Source organism: Arachis ipaensis, chromosome B2, assembly GCF_059453495.1.
Source record: "Arachis ipaensis isolate K30076 ecotype BB chromosome B2, ASM5945349v1, whole genome shotgun sequence".
Lineage (NCBI taxonomy): Eukaryota > Viridiplantae > Streptophyta > Magnoliopsida > Fabales > Fabaceae > Arachis > Arachis ipaensis.
Window position 1 is genome coordinate 125,309,333 of NC_142437.1, and position 21,972 is coordinate 125,331,304.

Consider the following 21,972-nt stretch of genomic DNA (forward strand, 5'->3'; position numbering starts at 1 on the left):
ACCTACATTTTCTTTCTTTTTCTATTGGGCCTTATTGGACCCATTCTAGGAAGCCCAATCAAATCACGCCTCCCTGCCCCATTCAAACCTAACCAATAACTTGCCAATGAGCCATAGCTCACACGTCATTTCACCCCTTCCCATTTTAAAGATCTCGGGTTCGAGTCTTACCAGCTGCAACCGAGAAGAAAAAAATTGGTAAGTATGTAAGAAGTGTGTGGGTGTGTACCTAGAATTGAGAGTTGCCTAATCCATTGGGGTACTTAGGATTAATGGTTATCTAATCTACCGAAAAAAAAAAAAAAACTAACCAAAAACTTAACTACCCTCGTTCCTTCTAATTACTTGAATCAGTCATATTTTGGCATATAGTAAGACGAAATACCAACTTTGAAAGAACCAATTAAGTCTTTGATAAATAATAATAATAATAAGGAATATCAAGTAACGTAAAGTCAAAATGTAGCGCCAAGTAATTAATTTTATATATGTAATGAAGAACACATGTATGTTCTAGAGAGCATAGCATAGGGAGATGCACAGGTTTAGCTCCTTAATTTGCCATTTACTAATGAATGTTACTATCATCATGTATATATATATACTTGCTTTTTGTTCACGAATCTTATCCAAAACCAGATATTCAAATAGAAAACCAAAATATACCAACACTGAGAATTTTCTGTTGATTAATAATACAAAAGATATATTCTGTGTCCACCCAAAAAGCAAAATAATGGCTAAATAAAAGGTATATTCTCTTATTCTGTCCAACCAGCCATGCATGAACAGGGAAAGTTGTAGTTAGGGATAATGCCCAAAACTAGAGGATATAATAATTGATGTGATCTAATTCTCAACATGAATGAATTAATTATTAATTATAATACCGAATGGAAACGAGGACGAGGTGAATAATCATTGCATGAATATAAGTTTGGGAGAACCCATTCTAGGCAACACGTTACACACACTTAGCTTGACCGAAATTAGATTCGTTTCAGCGATAATCACAGTTTGATAGTGGGTAGATAAGATCCAACAACACAGAATAACGAAGGCTAACAAACTTGTCCTAAACTTAACTGTGTGGTATGGTGGTAGCTAAGTGCCCAATATATATATATATATATATTTGACACAAAACTAGACTAGACTTATATCTATCCTCCCATAAAGCAAGATGTAATAGTGAGTACATACTATATATTAATTAATTAACTTCCTTTTCCATAGCTTTGCTTATGCCAAATTTCAAATTCTTGGTCCATTGTTGTGAACGTGGATAATCATGCGATCCATATTACATAGATAGATAGTTTAAATACATTTCTATCTACAATGTTTCGTATATATGTTGTTTGTTTGCATGGGAGTTCAAATAAGACTCTCAAATGCCAGCTTTTAGTGCAAAGGATCGTTCGTTATCATTTTCAACGCAGCAAAGAAACCTTATAGTAAAATCACTTTATATTAGTGTTACTAAATTAAAACAAACAAGTTAAACCCTCTGATAATTACACAAACTAACAAAGTTTACTACTGTTCAACTATAGAAATTAATAATTCAAGAAAAAAAAATCATTAAGCACAATGATATATATTTTAGGAGACTAGCTACTTATATAAAAATAATAATAATTAAAAATATAAAATAATTTAGCCATTAATACATTTTTTGTGTCTAATCACTTATATTTAATTCACTACTCGACCAAAGTTGGGGGAACAAGGAGTAGCTAATTAATTAATTAATTAAGCCATATCAACGTATCCATAAGAAACACGCATATGACATATCTATCAAATCAAGCGACTGCGCCTCTTGTTTGGTTTGTAGTGGTGGTCTAGGAATTTGGAATAATCCTCTATAAGATGATTATTTATTTATTTGATGATTATTTATTATTTAAGAAGAATATTTACATTACATTTTATATTTTTTGTATTTTTAATTAAAATTAAAATTATTTTTCATTATTTAATTCGTTCTCAATAAAGTTTTTTTTTTAAGTTTCATTTCTTATTTTATAAATACATATTTATTTAGTAAATTAATGTAATCTTATTAACTTTTAAATATTCCTCTAACAATTTTGAAATAAATAAGTGATAAAAATAATAAATTAAGTAAATATATAAATAGAAAATTATTATTGTAGTAGTCTAAAAAGTAGTTTATAATTTATTTTTTACCGTTTATAATTCTAGTAAATTTTGAATTATTTTTAGATAAAAATAAAAAAAATACTTATTTAAAAACAGAAAAGAATAATATTATGGATAATAATGTTCAATTGTGATTCCTTTAAATGCTGCTAAATAATCTTTCCTCACTTGTCTAATTTCCATTCGCCCATTCGGTACAGTACAGAACTTTCTAGTCCTTCATCTTTAATTTTTCAACATTGTCCTCTTTTATTTACTTCCGGTCCTACATCATTATCCTTCAGCATTAACTTAAGTACTATAATTTATTAATAGTTTGCATATAGGTTAGGAAAATTTTCAACTATACTAATCTGTTGGTGTTTCGGTCATTTTTAATTGTCGATCTTAATTATAAAAAAAATATATATATAATATATATAATTAAAATTAATAGTTATATAAAATTTACTAAATACTAATATATTAATATACTTAAATTGTTTTTTATAATTTAATGAATTCTAACTAACTGTTGGTGCTTTTTTACGTACCACCTAATTTAGTAGAATAAGAATAAATTTGTTGCTAATTAAAGTTTTATCTAAGAATTTGTTATTATCTATAAATTGTAGTATATATAAAATGAAATTGCGAACATCCATATTTATTTAAGTGTATTAAAAAATAATCATTAGAAGACCAACTCAAGTAAGAATAAATTAATCGATTATAAGATTTTTTTTATTATATTTTTTTGGTTTCAACAACATCGCACTACCTTGTTTAATTTTTATTTTTTTTTTTTCCTTTTGCATTAATATGTAACATAAAAATTTAATTATTTGTTAAGATATGGTGATATGATGGTACGTTTAGCTAGGAAAGCGATTGAAACATATATTTATATAGTTTCCCAATAAAATATCGAGGATTGATATATCGTTATATGGTGTAGTCTAACCCTCTTAATTTATGAAAGGGTTTATAGTTACGCGGTCCAAATTAAATCTCACGTCGACATTTCCAATACAATTCATTATAGTATGAGACTTGCGGGTTAAAAAAAAAGATCTATCATCAGTATATCACCATCCCGAATAAATTTCATTTCTCTTTCAATTCGATTGAATTATAAAATAATATAATAAATATTGTTGCTACATGGAAAATGAGTTTAGTGTTTTTGGTCTTATCCTTTTATCTGAATGTATGACTCCTCATTTTGAAGGGAATTTTCTTTAATTTTAGATAAAAGAAAATCAGTACAATAATGTATTCAAGCTAATTAAGTAAGTTATCGAGTTTCATCTAGGACTTTGAAAAAGGGGGTGCTAGTGTCAGTAACTTGGCAATAATGTGAATGTGAATGTGAGTGATGAAAATATGAGAGAAATTAGAGGAAATAACGTGAGTGGTTTTTGATGTGATTATGTAAGGTACTTTAGCAAAGAGAAAAATAAGATAGAATAAAGTAAGTGGTGTCCTTTATGGGTATGGGAAAAAGTTGAGTATAGTGTTATTGATATATGCATGAATAATGTTACTGAAAACTCAAAAGTCAGTGATGTTGTAGCTAAGCAATACCTTTCTCACCAAACTGGTACATACAATTTTAATAAGTTAACCATCAAAAACTCACACACAGCCGTAGATTTCAGATTTCACACCCACCGATCTGCCTCCACCATTCCTTATTTAATTTCCTCTTATATTATTTCCATTATTCAACCAACCTATCCTAACTCATAAACCACCATTAAATATGCCTTGTCCTCTTCTTGCTTTTAATTGCTTTCTCGTCTTCCATTTTAATCATTTTCAATTCAATTTTTTCATAAGGAAAAGTACAAAGAGTCAATGGAATATTTGTATAATGTGTATAATAGAGGTTTAGAAGGTATTAAACATATAACTATTAGTGTTACTTTTTTTAATTAGCTTAAATTTTTGGGATGAACAATATCATGACATTGTATTAGAGCTCTAAATCCGAAAAGTCAAGAGTTCGATCTTTGATGAATCCAAAAATCAATGTCCATTGTACACATTATACAAATAGTCCATTGATTTTCTAATAGTACTCTTTTCATAATGATAATACAATAATAAGCAGCATAAATGAAAAATCATTCATAATTAAAGTTGCATTAGAATAATAGTGGATTACAAGCAAGAGGGTCCTTAAAAACTGTGAGACACCCAAATGAAGGAGAAGGGATTATTCTCCTTAATTAATCGTAATCAATACTTAACATTACAATGCAAGGCAACAATAGAAAATTCCCCATACAATTAAAGCAGAACAAGGAACAATAATGACACACATGGATCTATCTTTGTAGAACATGATGCAACAACAAGTATAGTTAATTAATTAGCTGGCCGATAACAGAGGCTAATTAAGTAATAATTAAATTAAACTAATAATAATATAACCTTATCCAAAATTTTCCCCCAAAATACAAAATTCTGGAATCGGATCTATCCAAGTCTCTTCTATACTGTGATCTCTGATTAGAAGAAGAAGAAGATGTAATTAATTAATGAGACTATAATAATGATTAGAAGTTAATTAATCTTCAAAGCCAACTTTCTTCCAAATAGCATTCCTGACACTACGCAAGTCTCTACCTTTGAGGGTCCTTCCAATGCCTTCATGAACAGAGAGAGAGGCCCCTCTTGTCTTTGCCAGATACTCGTGTGGGGGAACCCTAACTCCTCCTCCTTTATAATCATCGTCCTCATCATCATCATCTTCATAATCATCATCATCATCGCTCTCCCATTTCCTATGCTCCTTGTATTCCTGCTTTAGAATCTTTGACCAGTCAGGTATGTTCACCGGCAACGAGGTAGCTGCAGCTACATCATGATCATGATGAACAACCTTCCTAGAAGGACATCTCTTCAAACCAGATGCAGATGATGATGATGATGATGACGATGAAGAGAAGCCCTTCTTGTTGTTACTTGCAACGGAGATGTTGTTCCACAAATCAGCTTCATCAAACTCCAACATGGCATCACCCTGTGAACACGAATTTGAGGTGCTCCTTGTTGGTTGAAACATGTAACTTTGCTTCGAAAGAAAGCTCTTCCTAGACGCCATTCAATTCAATCACTCTCTCTCTCTCTCTCTCTCTAAAGTTGATTAGTTGGTTGTTGCTGTGTATGTTTTCCGGTTCCAAGTCTTCATTCACTGCTCGCTGCATATATTTATATTGTTTTTCTCAGTATTTATGGATAAACATTCTTTTATTTTTATTTTAATCTAAATCCGGGTATTGTACCGTATCCTCGCTAATAGCGCCTAATTTTATGCTAAACAAGCTTTTTTAAGAACCAAATAGGTAATTATATATTATGTATTTTATTACTTGATTGTTTTTTAATTTATTCGTTATCTATAAATAAATGATATCTTGTTTTATATTTACAAAATATTTAGTTATCAAAATTATTATTCTTTGAATCATTACCATGAATCTTAATCTGTATAAAATAATAATTCACGAATCAAAATTTCTACAACATTTACCAAGTGACAACGTAAAATACAACTACCTTACATATATAGTTACATAGTTACATCTCATACTTGATATGGATAAAGCTAGCTAACACCCTATTCCTATATTTAATAGAAGGGAAATCGTTATGTATGTCCTAACATGAAATGTATGAAAAATATTATCATTTTTCCTTTTGTTTATTATTATTAGAGAAAATGACAAATAGATCCTGACTTTTTGTCCTTCAAACATTTTCGTTTCTGACCATTGAAAAATACTTTTAAGTCTTTGATCTTTACAAAATTTGACGGATCAGTCCCTCCGTCCAAATGCCTCCGTCAGAGACTGATCCGTCCAAATGTCTCCGTCAATGATTGATCCGTCTGGTTTTGTGAAGGTAAGTGACTTAAAAGTATTTTTCAATGATCAAGAACAAAAATATCCACGAGACAGAAGGTCAAGAACCTATTTGTTCTTTTCTCTTACTATTATTTCTCTAATCTTAGTTATCATATTCTTTGAAAAAAAATAAAAAATACCTAAAAAATATACCTTTCTGCTAATAATTAAACACTTACCTACAAGTGCTTTAAAAGGAAAATTATTTGAAGATGATAATATATTTTACTGTCTCTTTGTACAAATAAAGTAATGTCTATCTTTTATATTATTATTGTTTTATTCTCAAACCTCAAACCTCAATTCTTAATTTGGATTATGTTTGATAATTGTTTTCTTTCTTTCTTTCTTTCTTATTAGAGACAGCAGGAAGGACAATCCACCAAATAACACGTAGGCAAATCAGTAATCCACCCTTACTTATTTAAAATTGTTCAACGATTTCATCTCTTCGGATAAGGGCAAAGTTATCCAATTCATGAAAACACACATACACGTGGACCAATGTGGGTGTTTCTCTGTTCGACCACAGAAAGTAGTAATAGAACTAGAGATTCTTAAATGCTGTTAGTTTGAGGCTTTGAGCAAAGACATAAGACAAAATACCTTTGCTTGCATTTATGTATGATTATTGTCATTAACTATGATGTCTTCTCATATTCAGTACTACTATATATATTCTCATAAATTCATTTGAAATTAATTTCTTAATATAATGGGTTAGCTTAGCTAGATCTCTTTTTTTTTTTTTTAATTTTGCTAACATGGACTCTAAGACTATATTTCAAGAATATTAAAAAATATTTTATTAAAAATTATTAATTTTTGTATATTTTAAATTTATTAAATATATACAAAACTTAAAAAAGTTATTATATTTTAAAAATATATCTTTAATATATAGCTAATTTTTATTTATTTTTATGTCTAATCCCTTACTATATAACTAATTAACTATCACATATTAAGTAATAACTGGTCTACTATAATGTTGATTAAATTTAATTTTTGTTACAAGTAATGATTAAGGATCGATAAAGATGATTTTAAAAACTAAAAATAGTTTTTTCGCTTTTATTTTTGTCATAAAATTATTTTTTCTAAAAATTTAAACTTATAGAAAGAGATATATAAATGATTAAATCTCTAACCTATTCTTTCACGTAAAAATATATTTTACTTTGCATAAATTTTTTGTATATATATATATATATATATATATATTTTTTTTTTTAATTTATCTTATGCTAAAAATTTTTTGGACTAAATAAAAATTGAAATTCTAAATCTTTTAAAAATAAAAATTATAATATTATTATTATAAAATTAATTTTTAAAAAAATTAAACTAATAAAAAAACATAAATATATATATCTAACACTCATCAAAAAGAATTTCACCATATTGGAATGCAACATCTTCTTTTATAACAGAAACAAAGGCTTATAGGTATTCATTATTTTCTACAGATCAGAGACAAAAAAAAAAAAAAAAAGAAAGAAAAGAAAAAGAAAACTAGATCTATAGATTTGAAGGACATCCAATAATGTTGCGTTTCACATTTGGATAATACAAGTTATTATTGAGGGGTTAACCAAGACATGCTGTGGGTTCCACCAATAACACTTCAATGATCATCAAACTAAAACGTTCCACATCTTTGACACGTCACCAAAGACTTTTGCAGCTTACACGAACTTGACCAATTATGCTATTGACATTACCTTGATATTAGTGTGAAACCTCCAAAAGTTAGGTATTCAGAGAAAATAATGACCGGTTATTAGATACTATTAGTATTAGTATAGTACTCAAAATAATATCTCAAGAGAAATATTTTGATACGAAATTAGTATTGGTATATTCTAAATAAAAAATACTACACCAAAATCAACTATTAAAATAAATTATTAATATATTTATATATAAATATATATAATTTAATTTATTTTTAATATATATTTATATTTTAATATATATTTTATACTGATAGCGGACTTCAATAGCTAATTTTAGTGTATACATAACATAACTCATTTTAAATACATGGAATAAGAGGATATTTTGCCATGGTATAGAAAATTATTTTTGGCATCATGTAAAAAATTTGGAAAATGCTATTTGTACACTAAAATTAGTCATCAATATATTTGTGTATAAATACATGTGTAGTTTGATTTATTTTCAATGTGTATTTTATATTCTAACATGTGTTTTATACTGATGACTGACTTTAATGACAGATTTTAGTGTACACGTAGTATAACCCAAAAAATTTACATTATATCTCGTGAAGTGCAAGAAAGTGCATTATATTAATAGTGTCTTATTATTAAATGGGTCTAAATCTATTCTCTTATCTAATCTCATTTTTTTCTTTAATTTCTATATATAAAAATTTCACACTTCTTCTCACAATATATATTCACTGTTTTTTTTTTCCCTCTATCTAAAATCTAAATTTTCTTTTTTTCTCTCTACTCTTTTACCTTTATAGCTCATAGATAAAAAAAAAAAAAAAAACTCCATAACTACCACTTTTAATTGTTACACAGTAGCGGATGAAATCCAAAATAGAAGAAGAAAAAGAAAAATATAAGAAGAAGAGTGGGATGAAGACGAGATTTAGAGCATTTGAAAGGTGGTTTAGGTTTTAAAACACTTGTGTACAAGATTTATGACTTTTTTTTATATATTTTTTTTATTTGAGTTTTTTTGTTTGTTTTTTATTTTATGTTGTTGCTAGCAGCTAATAACTAGATCTTTCCATCCTTATTTGTTGATAAGTTTTTTTTAATTTTTTTGTGTGTAAAATGTTAAAAATCTTAGTTTATGATTATGTTATGAATTTTTTTTGTTTAATATATTCAAATTTTTGAGATTTTTTGTTATTGTTTGTTTGTTTAGGAGAAAATTATCAAAGCCATTTTGATGGAAAATTAAAAGAAAGGCGAAGAGGTTGATGGATTAATTGAAAATAGGGACGAAGTAGAATGATGAAGGGCACAATAATAAGGTATAAGTTATGTTAGGTAGATAATGATTTTGCGAACAATATGAATAATGGATTTTAAAATTGTCTTAATTAGAGTAAAAATACACTATACTCAAAATTATCTCTTAAATTTTAATATTATAATTCTGCACATCTAATAAATTGAACATCTAATCATTATTACCTGTGCATAGTAAATTGAATCAAAAGAAATAATCATCCAATTAAAAATATGAATATAATCATTTAAATACCTATTAAATTGAATATCCAACGTATCCGTTATTTACATTATTTAGTATTCTCATTATTTACCTATACTTTTCCATTCGATATAATATCATATGTTGGACTTCGTTCACCATCACCGGTTATTTCTTCGCTAACTACTTTATCCCATTAAATTAATACTTGAAAAAAATAATAATAAATAAGAGCCTAATAATGTATGATCATATCATTTCCATCTTCACCGATATATATCGAGAAATCAAACATGTAAAACATGTGTTTCAAAAGTAAGAGCCTATATGCATAGTTAATTATTACAGCCGGGTGCAAGAATAAGCTTCTAGATAACCAATGTCACTTTACGAACTAGCTAGTATTAAATATAATATTATGGTTTCTAATAATAATAACGATACAAATAATGATATTTAAGCTTTAAGCTAAGATTCACTCGCCAAAATATAAGTTACGAACATTATTTCTATTTTTATTTATCTATCTATTAGTTATAAACAATGAGTGAAAGTAGAGTAGAAGTGAATAAATTAGATAAAAGGCATGCATGCGCACATGCATATATATCTCCTAGCAACATATCGAATTAGGTAAGAATAAAAGGATATTGATCATATATCGTAGATTTTTGTCTCTCCAATACAGAAGAAGATTACTACCACACAAACCCCTTCTTAGATTTTGTTGTTTTGTTCGGAAAAAGGAGGAACAATTTGTCTGATGCAGGACCATGCATCTCACTCGGAAGTTGCCAAATTAAACAATAATGCATTGCACCTAGACTCAATCACCACCTACCAATACTAATTAGTTCCATTTTTTCAAGAAACATGAGAGTTTTGTGCTATAAATTTCATTCAGTTCAATGTATTGTTGCACAAACTATATATAAATATGTGAAAAGTTTGTAAGTATATCGGTATACTGGTATTTAATAATTTGAGAAAATGACAAATTGATCCCTGGCTTTTTAGTCGGCGAACATTTAAGTCTCTGAAGATTTAAAAATACATTTAAGTCCCTGAACTCTTCAAAATCTGGATATATCGATCCCTGAGTCTAATTTGTTCAATTTTAAAAACTTTTTCATGTGTGCATCCGTATCAAGTACAACGGGAGTCACATTTGATTTTTCCGTTGAGTCTGACAGACCCAAATGAACATGAGGGATCAATATGTCTAGATTTTGAAAATGTCAGAAACTTAAATGTATTTTCAAATTCTCGAGAACTTAAATGTTTGCGAATCAAAAGGTCAATGATCTATTTGTCCTTTTCTCTAATAATTTTTAATTATTGATTTTATTTATATATTATATATATTTTTTATAATTAAGATCAACGGTTACAAATTACTGAAACACTGAATATATTTAAAATTTTTTTTGAAATATGTAATTAAATTAGTTGAGTTATGAATGTACTTGAAATTTTAAATTGACAGAGAGAATATTATTGTGGTACGAAAAAAGAGAAAAAAAATCTTTTAAAACAATTGGAATCTTGTAAAATTTAATTATCCAGTTAGATCTTGTAACATTATTATTTTGCATTTGAGTATAAAATACGTAAGTCGTATATATCATTTTGTTTCATCCAAGATAGCAACAAGAAAAACTCCAAGAAATGGTTGTTGCCATTATTTCTCTTTTGTCTATTGTCATTTCTATATAATAATAATAATAATAATCTTATTTAACAATTTCTCTTAAAAAAATACTCACCGACAAAAATGTCAACTTCGCAATTATTCTTTTATATACAAGTTAAGTTGAATATTTTGAGAGAGAATTAAGGGAGGGGGGGGGGATATGTGAACTATTTTCACAATCGACAAAAATGAGGGAGAACACTTATGTTGAATATATTCGATTTATTTTTTGAACTCGTAGTTTGTACAGATGATTTTGTATTTGTTTTCCTTAAGATTTTGGGTTCGAGTTTTGTATGTGAGGGATCGGAAAGGATAGAAGCTAGAAAATATTAAAGGAATAGTTTTTATTAAACAAATAAAGAAATCAACACTTTTAATTTAATAGGTGCATTATTAGTGACCTTAAAAAGAAGAAGTTAATAGTGGTACTAACTAGACACTCAATTTTTTTTTTTTTTTTTGGTGACTAACTAGACACTCAATAATAACACCTACAATGTACTAATAAGTTTAATTAAGTTTTAGAATAACAAATGCATTTAATTATTAGCTCCGAAGTTTGACGGAGAAATTCATTGTATGATGTGCATGAATGGCTTAAGAGATTTTTGCAACATGTTTTTTTTTTTGTTTCCACGGTATCCCAACCCGACAGGTTAATGACTAATCCGTTGCGATACTGAGCTCTATTTAAGGGTTTGTCGCTGGCCAATAGGTTGCTGCATGCAAGTGGACGAGTGAGCTTATCACTCGACCAATCCAAGTTGGTTTGTTCTTAACCTGTTTTCACCAAAATCCACTCAACTTTTTTATTTTTGGTATTGAACATTTCTTTTTGGTTTTTGGACATGAACATACGTTTATTATTCTCTAGGCTGAAGTATTTTAGGCTAGTTTATGGGCCCACTGCAAGATACAATTTCAGTCCATATAAAATGGGCTTATCTGTGCAAAAAAAGTAAACTTTCTAAATCGGGACTCTTTCGGTTTAAACCCGTCACTTGGACAAAAAAAAAACCCCGTCACTTGGACAAGGAAAGTGATAACGTGGTATTAGTTTTGCTAGGTAGTTATTAACTTATTATATTAGCCAGGTACAATTTGGTAAAATTTTTATTTTTTAAAATAATTTATAAAAATTAATGTAGTGTAGGTCTGATTTAGTAATTTTTTTTATAGAGATGCTTGCCTTTTGGATAGCACATATATTTCACTTCATGTGTGATAAATTTTAAAACCAAATTTTATAATTTGTACTTATTGAAAATTATTTTTATTTTAATTTATCAAATATAGTTACGTAAACTTTTGAACAACCAAAACTTTACTTAATTGAACCTTAGTATTTCATCTGGAAGATTTTCAAATTTTCTTAGTGTGAGACCTTAACAGAAAGGTCATCATCAATTCAGTAATATAACTAGATTACTTAACAATCAAGTATGATGGTGAAGTTGGAGAATATAATATAGGTGGATACTACAATAAAGATTTTATAATTGTCTTTATGTGAAAATATTTTATTTTTTATCTTTAGATGATGTATTGGATAGTTAGATTTTGATATTTATAAAAGTGTTGTCTTTATTTAAAATGTGGCTAAATAAATAAATCACACTTTTAAACAAATCGTCTTTATAAAAAGATATTTTTACCATTTTCATTTGAGTAGTTGCCTATAATGTATGCCCAAAATGAATGAGAATGAATGTATTTGGTAGTCTCATAAACACATGTGATGTAATGCAACAGATGGAATTTGGTCATCATATTTGTAGCAAACATCTAGAATGTGTCTCTTATTTCCATTTTGAAGATGATGAGTGGAGGAGAGAAAATGAAGGAATTGCATGTGTGTATGGTTGACCTTTCCAACAAGCAATAATTGAATTGGCCTACGATTATCACGGGCCACCAATAATTAATGTGAATTTGCACACCTTAATTACCTCACCGTCGGTTCCATTTTTATTGGGAACCTTCCTAAGAATATGTCTCCAATATGTTAACCGCGTGACACGTGTCCATTTGGTGAACATAGGTATATATATATTGAGACAGCAGAAGTTGCTTGGAACATAACAATAACCGAGTTTGGTTCCTTAATGAATTAGTAAAGAAGTAGTTAAAAAAGAAACATATATATATATAGGCCAAAGTCTCTCTTCTTTCTAAGCTAAGCATAGGAGGAGGAGAGAAAGTAATGGCAAAGGGAATCAGAAACCTAAGTTGTTGGATGGAGGTTGCTCCGGCACCGGTGATCTTCCCAACGAAGCCATCGAATTCGCCCAGGTTGGAGACAATTGCTGAAGAAGAAGCTGCTGAGGGATATGACCGTCATCAAAGCAAGCTATATAAATGAATTCAAGTAGCAATCCAATAATAACTCTCTACTCTTCTTCCATCCGTGAGAAGCTTCAATTCCATGTCATCAATTAATTTTGTAAATATTATCTAGTTTTTTCTCTTTCTTTGTAATCCATCATTCGGCAGAACATAGTTGCTGTTGCTCATTATTTATGAAATGAAACTGCAGTTTTTCCTGTGGTTTTAACAAAATTCAATCTTCGTCTCTATTTATTTATCCGCTAGTATGCATAGTTAAAAAAAAAATAAAAAAAAAGAGAGACAAATGAAACAATTTTGATGTAGACTTGAATCGCGTGAACATAGTAACTGTCAGTGGCAATTTTGTGTGTTGTCGTCTCTGGATATATTCTTCAATTGTTTAATGGGGTTCACACTCGAGAGATCTTGCACTATATGGTACCAAATCTGTCTTCGAATCTCTACTGATTTTTGTTGATTAGGTAGCGTTTGTTTTGAGATACTGAGACAGAAACTGAGAGACTGAGACTCCGTATCATGTTTGTTGGTTCAGAGACTGGTACTAAAATTTCTGTTCTGTCTCTAAAATTTCAGTATTTCAGTACCTTGAAAAAGTGAGGACATAGGGGACTAAAATTTTTAGAGATGGAAACTGAAACTTTAATAACATTTTATACCTAAAATACCCTTATTTCAATTAATTAATTCAAATTTTATCCTTTGTGCAAATTAAATTAGAGTTTCATTTTTGTTTTAATTTCTGTCTCCAATTTTGTACCAAACAGAATACTGAGATTTATTTCAATCTTTGTTTCTTAGTCTCTGTCTCTCAGTTTCAGTCTTTCCGTCTCTGTCTCTCCACCAAACGCTACCTTAGGTACATACTGCAATGCACTATCATCTTAAGCAACCATCATATATCATGTAATGTAAATCGTGCATTTCCTAGTCTCTTTTAATTCTCACCATACATTTCATGTGGACTCTTCTTATTTGGACATCAACAAATTCAAGATTTTTAATATAGAATATGAATTTAAATTAAACTAATTCACACATGCATCATGCACGTCCGATCTAATTATAAAGAAAAAGTATGGAGGCATAATATATAGTTACAAAAAAAGTGCTCATAATAATAATTATTATACATTTAAAAGTAGAATAACTTGCACTCTTTTAAGTATTCTTTAACTCTAAAAGCAAAAGAACAAAAGTTGGATGTTAAAATGTGATTCTTACCCAAAACGTTAGGATGAGTAGTGTTGAACATAAAACAAAATAAAGATTATTCTATTATAAATCATACAGGTACACTATCATAAGGTACCTCTACCTTATCACAAGAAACACGTTTTGGCATATTACCAATGGAAATGTTAAGTGCATCTAGACATTAAAATTTGTGATCTTGCATCTTCTTGGTAGGTGTTGTTGATGTAATATGTCTCAATTGGCCATCATTTCCAAGAAGCTAAGTATGTCTGCACTACAATCACAAGAATACAAATACTTTTCACGTGCGTTTCCCACTTAGAACACTTGACTGATAGTGCCTAATTTACTAGTAATAAATAATAATAATAATTATTATTCATTATGATAACAACACCCTTATATATAAAGGGGAAAGACAAGCCTACTAGCATAGCAGCAAATTAAAGAGAACATACAACATCAAATTTCATCAAACACCTTCATTCTATCTCTATTGTAGCACGTACTTCTGTCCAAGCTAGTACATATCATAAAAGTGACATGGCAAATGAAATCAAGTACTTGTTCTTGGCGTCGTGTGTTGTGGAGTTTGCGCCCTCTCCAGTGATTCCTGTGAGGAAAGTTTCACTTTTTCCTCGATTGGAAACTATTGCAGAAGAAGATGCTGAAGAATTTGATGATGATGATATTGATGAAGAATTGGTCCACTCTATGTAAAGTTGCACAAAGAAGAATGGATGGAGTTCCACTTCCACAACAATCGACATTAGAGTTTTTGAATTTGTCAAGTTGTGGTGTTCAAATAAAGATTTTGTTTTGATTTCCTTTTGTAATCTGATGAATAATTATTACTGTATTCTTCTCTATTGTGTGGCTAGATCTCATTATTCCAATCTCCATGTCCCAACTCAACAATAATCAATTAATCATATATGGAAAATAATTGGAAATAAATTTCCTAAAACTTGAAGGAAAATTTCTCTTGAAATTGAATAATATTAATTACACACAATAGTTTTTTTATTTTTTATTTTTTGGACAAACTCTATATTTTTCATCTTCGTAATTAATATTAAGAATTCGAACCTCCCTGCTCTATAAGAGAACTCGCCCGGGAGCAAGACGAGTAAGTATTGGCCCCAATTAGGTAGGGGTGGAGCGAGTACTCTTACAGTTAATAATAACAGAACAAAAAAATAAAAAAATTTTGAGTAAAAATTATGATTGTATTTTTTGGTTGTTTACTGTACAAACATTGTCAATATATATATATACACATGTAATTCTACATTGCAATAGCAAAGATCGTTAAATCTTGCCAAATTTTCTAAAATAATTTCTATTCTAACAGAATGATGATTCACCAAACTAACCAATTCTAGAAGATATGGAGAGAATAGAAAATAAATAAATAAAAGATTGAGTAAAGCATCACTTTTTTTGGTCAAGAGTAAAGCATCATTTGATTTGTTGGACTTTATTGTTGCTATTGGGCTGGTTGGAGATGATTTTGTATTTGTTTTTCAGTTTCATTGTTGTTTATATTCTGATAAATAGGAATGTCATCCCCAGCAAAATTAGGCTAATTAATCAAGGATATTATGGTCTTAAAACCTCTGGTCTTTTACAACTTAACACATTCACACACACTGGACACTACACTACATGAGTTCTTTTTCTCCACTAGTGGGATTTGAATCCGGATGTGATTATTTGGGAGGCACATAATATGTCACTCAAACCAAGCCTCCAAACCACAAAAATGGGCAACAAAGCTTCTGGTTCTTTAGCTCCCAGCCCACGAAGTGTAAAATTGTGTCCCAAACATGTTTTGTGCTCTGCTGAAAGCAAAAGAATAAAACAAGCCTCATCCATTAACCAAGAAAATACACAAGGCCTCATCCTTTAGAAAATAAACCTGAAAAATGCTTTTTCATATCTTTAGCCTGTAGGCTATGAGACTCTATAGGCCGATGCCCTCATCATATTGTCTCATTTTTATGAATTTTTTTAACATGGGCTAAGCCCTACAAGCAGAACCCAAACCCTATAAGCCCCACCCACCCCAAACCCGGTCCCCAACCTTTTAATGATTTATCTCATCCTCTTCCTCGTGTATACGATATTTTTATAAATAAAAATATTATTTGTATACTAAAATTAACCACTAAAATCAGCCGCCAATATATTTGTGTATAAATATATGTATAATTTAATTTATTTTTAATATGTATTTATATTCTAATATGTATTTTATACTAATAGTTAATTTTAATGGCTGATTTTAGTGTACACGTAGCATAACTCTTTTATAAATAACCCTTCAGAGTACAATTACAGTAGTAACAAAAACTAACTAACTAACTAATTCGTGAGTTCACTCAAATACTAAAATGTCTCAATACCAAAAAAAAAAAAAGATAAATACTAAAATGTCTCTTATTATTAACCGGGTCGGTGAATAATATTTTCTCTCCAACTTCTTCTAATAGGGAATAGTGATGTCACTAATCTACCCAACCAGCAGCCCCTTCAATTTCTAGCCATTAAATATTGAATAACACTATATTATTATATATTAATGGATGAAAACGAGAGACTTGAAATTGAATTGAATATACCACTATTCGATGGTTACATTAATATTGAATCTTGAAAGAGAATATAATTCAAGATTTCCCATGAATTTCTGCATGCAAATTTCCATTTCAACCTGAGAGTTACATGCATGATCACCTTGATAATAAGGAGCTTTATATAGGACTACAAATGATTCTGAACCTACATCTGAGAATTCTGAAGTCTTTCAATTCATCACACAAAGATATTAGAAATAAACCACCTTTTTTTTTTAAATATAATATTAGTGAGCATGGCTAATAAGAAACTAGTAATTGTGTTTGTGCTTATAGCAACAACACTTCCCTCACCACAAGCACTACACGATGAATTTGATCAAGAAAACATGTCTCCATCTTATTATGATATTCAAAAGCCTTCTGTTTCTCCTTTGCCTTCAATTGAACTTAGTGTTGACATAGAGGCTCCTAATAATGATGATGAGGATATTGATCAAAACTTATATGATTCTTCTGCTTCAGCTCCTAGTCCTAGTCCTACAGGATTCAAGTCATCTGGGGATATTGAAGACACTACACCTTACTCTGATGATAATGATGATGATGATGCTGTTGTTTCACCACGGCCTCAAGTGTTGCCATTCAATTACACAGCTGAAGATGATGCAGGGGAAATAACCAACGAGAGTTTCCATCAAGAAGGGTACCATGTTGAGAACAAAAATGTGGTAACGTGTGGGATTTTGATTGGAGCTGTTTGTTTGGTTGGATTGGGAGGATTTGTGTACAAGAAGAACATCAATCAGAAGCGTAAGCAGTATCAAAATTTGTTTAATAACAAGAGAGGGGATATATGATGACACTCTGCAATTAATTACTTAATTATGAGAAATTTTTCATTACCTTTTTTTGTGCTTGAATAATCAATCCATATATACCTAATGACTAATGCAATAATACAGCATATAATGGAATATTTGTAACCTTAATTACATAACCTAATTTCATCATTATATATGAATAAACCTTAGAAAACCTATATACTTTCAATAGAATTATTGCATTCAACTTTTCATGGTAAAATGAACTATAGATTGTACTTGTATAAATATAAGTAAACAATAGAATGTCTATAAATTACCATTACAATTTACGAGTAAAATTTGAGACATTGGACAATAATAACAATATCCTCACAAAATTTTAACCATAAAATCCTATTATATGTTATTTATTTTGCTGAACATTGTACAAAGAAAATATCATTTTTAATTAATCAAACAAACAATTACAATCAATTACTAATCATCGAAATTTTACTCAAAAGCGTATAACTAAAAATAAATTAAGAATATATTATCTTTATGGTATAAAAAATGAGAGACCTTTGTTAAATAAAAAACTAAAAATTTTATTTGTAATTTATATTTTATCCATTTAAATTTAAGGTAGAACGTGGGTAAAAGATAATAATAAATAAAATAATAAATTTATCAAAATTTTATTACGGTAAACTACAAAAAATGTACTCGAATAATTTTATTGATAAAAAACACCCAAAATTTATTATCGACAAAAATATTCTCAAATAATTTAAAAATGTTGTAAAAATGCTCAAAAAGAATCTTATTTTTTTTTGTAAGTGGTAAACGACTTTTATATTTGACAAACCGCTTATGCATTTGATTCAAAATTTTATAAGAATATTTAGATAAATTGTATACAAAATACACACAAAAATTGAGATAAAAATTCGATTTCCATATTTTTATTTTATTTTTTAAAAGTATTAGTTCTTGACAAAAAAAATCACAAAAAATATACTTAACAAAAAATCACTAAATTTTAAGAATAAAATATTTCATTTTTCTGATCATATTTGTAAAAAATTGCATTACAATTTAATCTCTAAAGTATTTTTTGAGAATACATCTTTAATATTGCATATTTTTGTTGCATTTTTAAATTATTTAAAAATATTTTTCGATAACAAAATTTGAGTGTATTTTTGTCAACAATAAAATTATTAAAATGCATTTTTGTTAGTTTATCTTTTTTAATAAATTTATTATTTTATTTATAAGTAAATAATAGTTCAAATAATATTGTTCTTACCTACATATCTCAAATTCGAGTCTCATTCTTAATTTAAATAAAAAAAAAAAACAATACGAAGGATCTAGATCAAGAGAATAATCATTATTTTGTTTAGGGAGACAATAATTGAGGGAAGAAAATAACAAAAATAAATAAATATAATAAAAGTGAAGTTACTGGAATGTCCTCTTGCTCAGACGAAGTATGAGTTAGAAGATTTAATACGCAAAAACAGAATGGGAGAAAAAAATTTGCAGAATTAGGAGTAAAAGGAAGTTAAAGGAAGCATTTTTGCGTCTGATCTGATTTCACATTCTTGTTGATCTGTATATCTGAATCGTGAATCTTGCTGATCACTCTCAAATAGGTACCTTCCTATCTCGATTTCTCCGTTTTCGCCATATATATTTATTTTAGATCAGATCTGCGTATTTTTCTGCCATCGCTACTCTACTCCGTGCCATGTCGTTTCTTCTCATTCTTACTCGCCCTTGACTCCTTTCTCCGTCAACGTATTTTCGTTTTTTTTTTATTTCTCTATGGCATTTTTTTGGAAAATACAAGTACTCAACTTGACCTCCTGAATTAGATTTAGATCTCTACGATCTTCTACATTTATATAGTGTTGATTAAATCCAAGAGATATTATTGTTACCAAGTAAAAATAGATTGCGCGCGGTTACGCAAAGTAGTGATTCATGCCGTAGCGTTCGTCGATGGTCTCGCGTTCATAAGTTTGTTAAATTATGGATCTGATTTATCATTTTTTATAATAGCCTGCAAATTTATCATATTTATTTAATTTTCTTGGCTTAGATTATAGTTTCTGATATGGCGTGGGTGGTTTACTTGTTTTGTGTTAGTGTTTGATTGATCATTACAAGTCATTTTAGTTCTGCTTATTTGAGATAAATTAAGCTTTCAATTCTCTTAATTTGTCTGTTTGAAATTTTAACTTCATATATTTAGTTGAATTTTAATCTTAATTTCATTATGTTTGTGTTGATTTGTTTTTTATAAATTTTTTAAGGCTTAATTAATATCCATAATTATAGTATTCACTGAGTACATTTTACCCCCTTTGATAAATTTATTATTTTATTTGTTATTATCTTTTATCCACGTTCTATCTTAAATTTAAATGGATACAATCAGTATAATGGTTATAATTTGCTGATTTTAAAAAATAAATATAGTCTTTGTTGTTGTTTAGGGTGTCTATTCTATTTCTAAGGTACAACAGAGGGGGATTTGTTTGCTTAATGCTTATCTTCTAATTTATGTTGCCAAAGGATTTACTCTGGTTACTTTCAGCTAGTTTCTTTAAAATAGTTAGTCATTTGTCTATACTTACTCATTTCTTTCATTCCAGAATGGCATCAAACAGGGGTCAAGGTGGAATTCAACAATTGTTGGCTGCTGAACAAGAAGCACAAAGGATTGTAAATGCTGCTAAAAATGGTACTATTAACCATTTTTTCCCATTGATTTTTGCATTTGTTACTATTATCCCACTCTCTCTCTCTTAAACTAAGTCATCTATGTAAACTAGTTTTTCTTTACCTTTTATTCTTTTGTGTTGATTTATTCATTTTTATCAAAAAGGGTAAATTTATTGTTTTTAACGTTGGGCACGGATTAAATGGCAGAACAAGTTCTTGCTATACTAATCCTTTTGCACCCTTATTGATGTTTAGATTTTTATATTATAATTTGTATGATTTATCACAACCAACTCTGTTGTTGTCTACTAATCAATGTGTTACTCTGCTCTTCCAATGCTAGAAAAATTGGCAAGGTTGAAACAAGCCAAAGAAGAGGCAGACAAGGAGGTTGCAGAATACAGAGCTCAACTGGAACGTGAGTTTCAACAAAAAGTATCAGATGTAAGTTTTCTATTATATTTGATATTATCGTTTTATTTTATTCCATTTTATGATGTTTTTTTTTTTCTTTATCTTATGTGCATATGCTTTCCATCCAATACAGAGCACTGGAGATTCTGGTGCTAATGTGAAGAGGCTTGAACATGAAACTGAAGGGAAAATCCATCACCTGAAAACAGAGGCCGCAAGAATTTCTGATGATGTTGTAGCCATGCTTCTCAAGTATGTAACAACCGTGCAAAATTAGGATCTTGATGATTATGTATTGTTGTTGCGGTGTCTTAAATTATGTTGATTATTATCTTGAGTTTGTTGTCTGTTCTAGATACTCTGGAGTCTGTTCCTTACAATATTCTTGTTTTGATTGCAATACTTGGTATGGTTTGGTACCCTTTTGCGATGTACTCAAGAAAGATGATTTCAAGTTGGTTAAAATAAAAAGTTCAGAATGTATGAACTTGCCAACTTTTGTTGTCGAATATAACATTGTGTAAAAGGGCAAGTTATGTTAGTGTATATCAAGTAAAAGTGTAAAACTAATATTTCTGTTGGAAAATAACCTTAAACCTAAGCTTGAAACCTTGAACAGAGGAAGGAAGTCCATATTGTCAAAAGAAGTGATAGAATAGTATTCACAGAGACTATTAAGATTTATTGTCAACCAGTTTTACCAATGCGAGCAGAACCCGAATGGAACAGTGTTTTACTACAGGTGAAAAAACCTCATTAAAATCTACACCTGGTACCTGACTGTATTCTTTTGCAACTAAGCGAGCCTTATACTTGGCTCTTTCATCTCCCCGTAGAAAACTCCTTTTTTTTGAAGACCCGGTTGCAGCCAACAATTTTCTTGTCTTTAGACGGTTTAACTAAAACCCATGTTTTATTCCCATTGAGAGACTATAAAT

At 29.1% G+C, this 21,972-nt stretch overlaps 2 protein-coding genes across 2 annotated transcripts; one reads left to right on the plus strand and one right to left on the minus strand.

Moving 5' to 3' along the window:
* Positions 1 to 4,270: 4,270 nt before the first annotated feature.
* On the minus strand, positions 4,271 to 5,403 carry LOC107626494 (protein S40-4). Its single transcript, XM_016329387.3, has one exon. The coding sequence runs from the start codon at positions 5,258 to 5,260 to the stop codon at positions 4,724 to 4,726; it is 537 nt and encodes a 178-aa protein (XP_016184873.1). The 5' UTR covers positions 5,261 to 5,403; the 3' UTR covers positions 4,271 to 4,723.
* Positions 5,404 to 19,361: 13,958 nt separating this feature from the next.
* On the plus strand, positions 19,362 to 21,543 carry LOC107626496 (V-type proton ATPase subunit G). The gene is made up of 4 exons (XM_016329388.3): positions 19,362 to 19,545; positions 20,551 to 20,639; positions 20,964 to 21,064; positions 21,168 to 21,543. Exons 2-4 carry the CDS (start codon positions 20,552 to 20,554, stop codon positions 21,309 to 21,311), a joined length of 333 nt encoding a protein of 110 aa, XP_016184874.1. The 5' UTR covers positions 19,362 to 19,545; position 20,551; the 3' UTR covers positions 21,312 to 21,543.
* The last annotated feature ends 429 nt before the right edge of the window (positions 21,544 to 21,972 follow it).

Excerpts from the sequence above, each read along its gene's own strand:
- LOC107626496 (XM_016329388.3), top strand. The coding sequence starts at position 20,552 with ATGGCATCAAACAGGGGTCAAGGTGGAATTCAACAATTGTTGGCTGCT. Across the intron at positions 20,640-20,963 it reads TGTAAATGCTGCTAAAAATG|AAAAATTGGCAAGGTTGAAA; the intron begins GTACTATTAACC and ends TTCCAATGCTAG. Across the intron at positions 21,065-21,167 it reads TTCAACAAAAAGTATCAGAT|AGCACTGGAGATTCTGGTGC; the intron begins GTAAGTTTTCTA and ends CATCCAATACAG.
- LOC107626494 (XM_016329387.3), bottom strand. The coding sequence starts at position 5,260 with ATGGCGTCTAGGAAGAGCTTTCTTTCGAAGCAAAGTTACATGTTTCAA.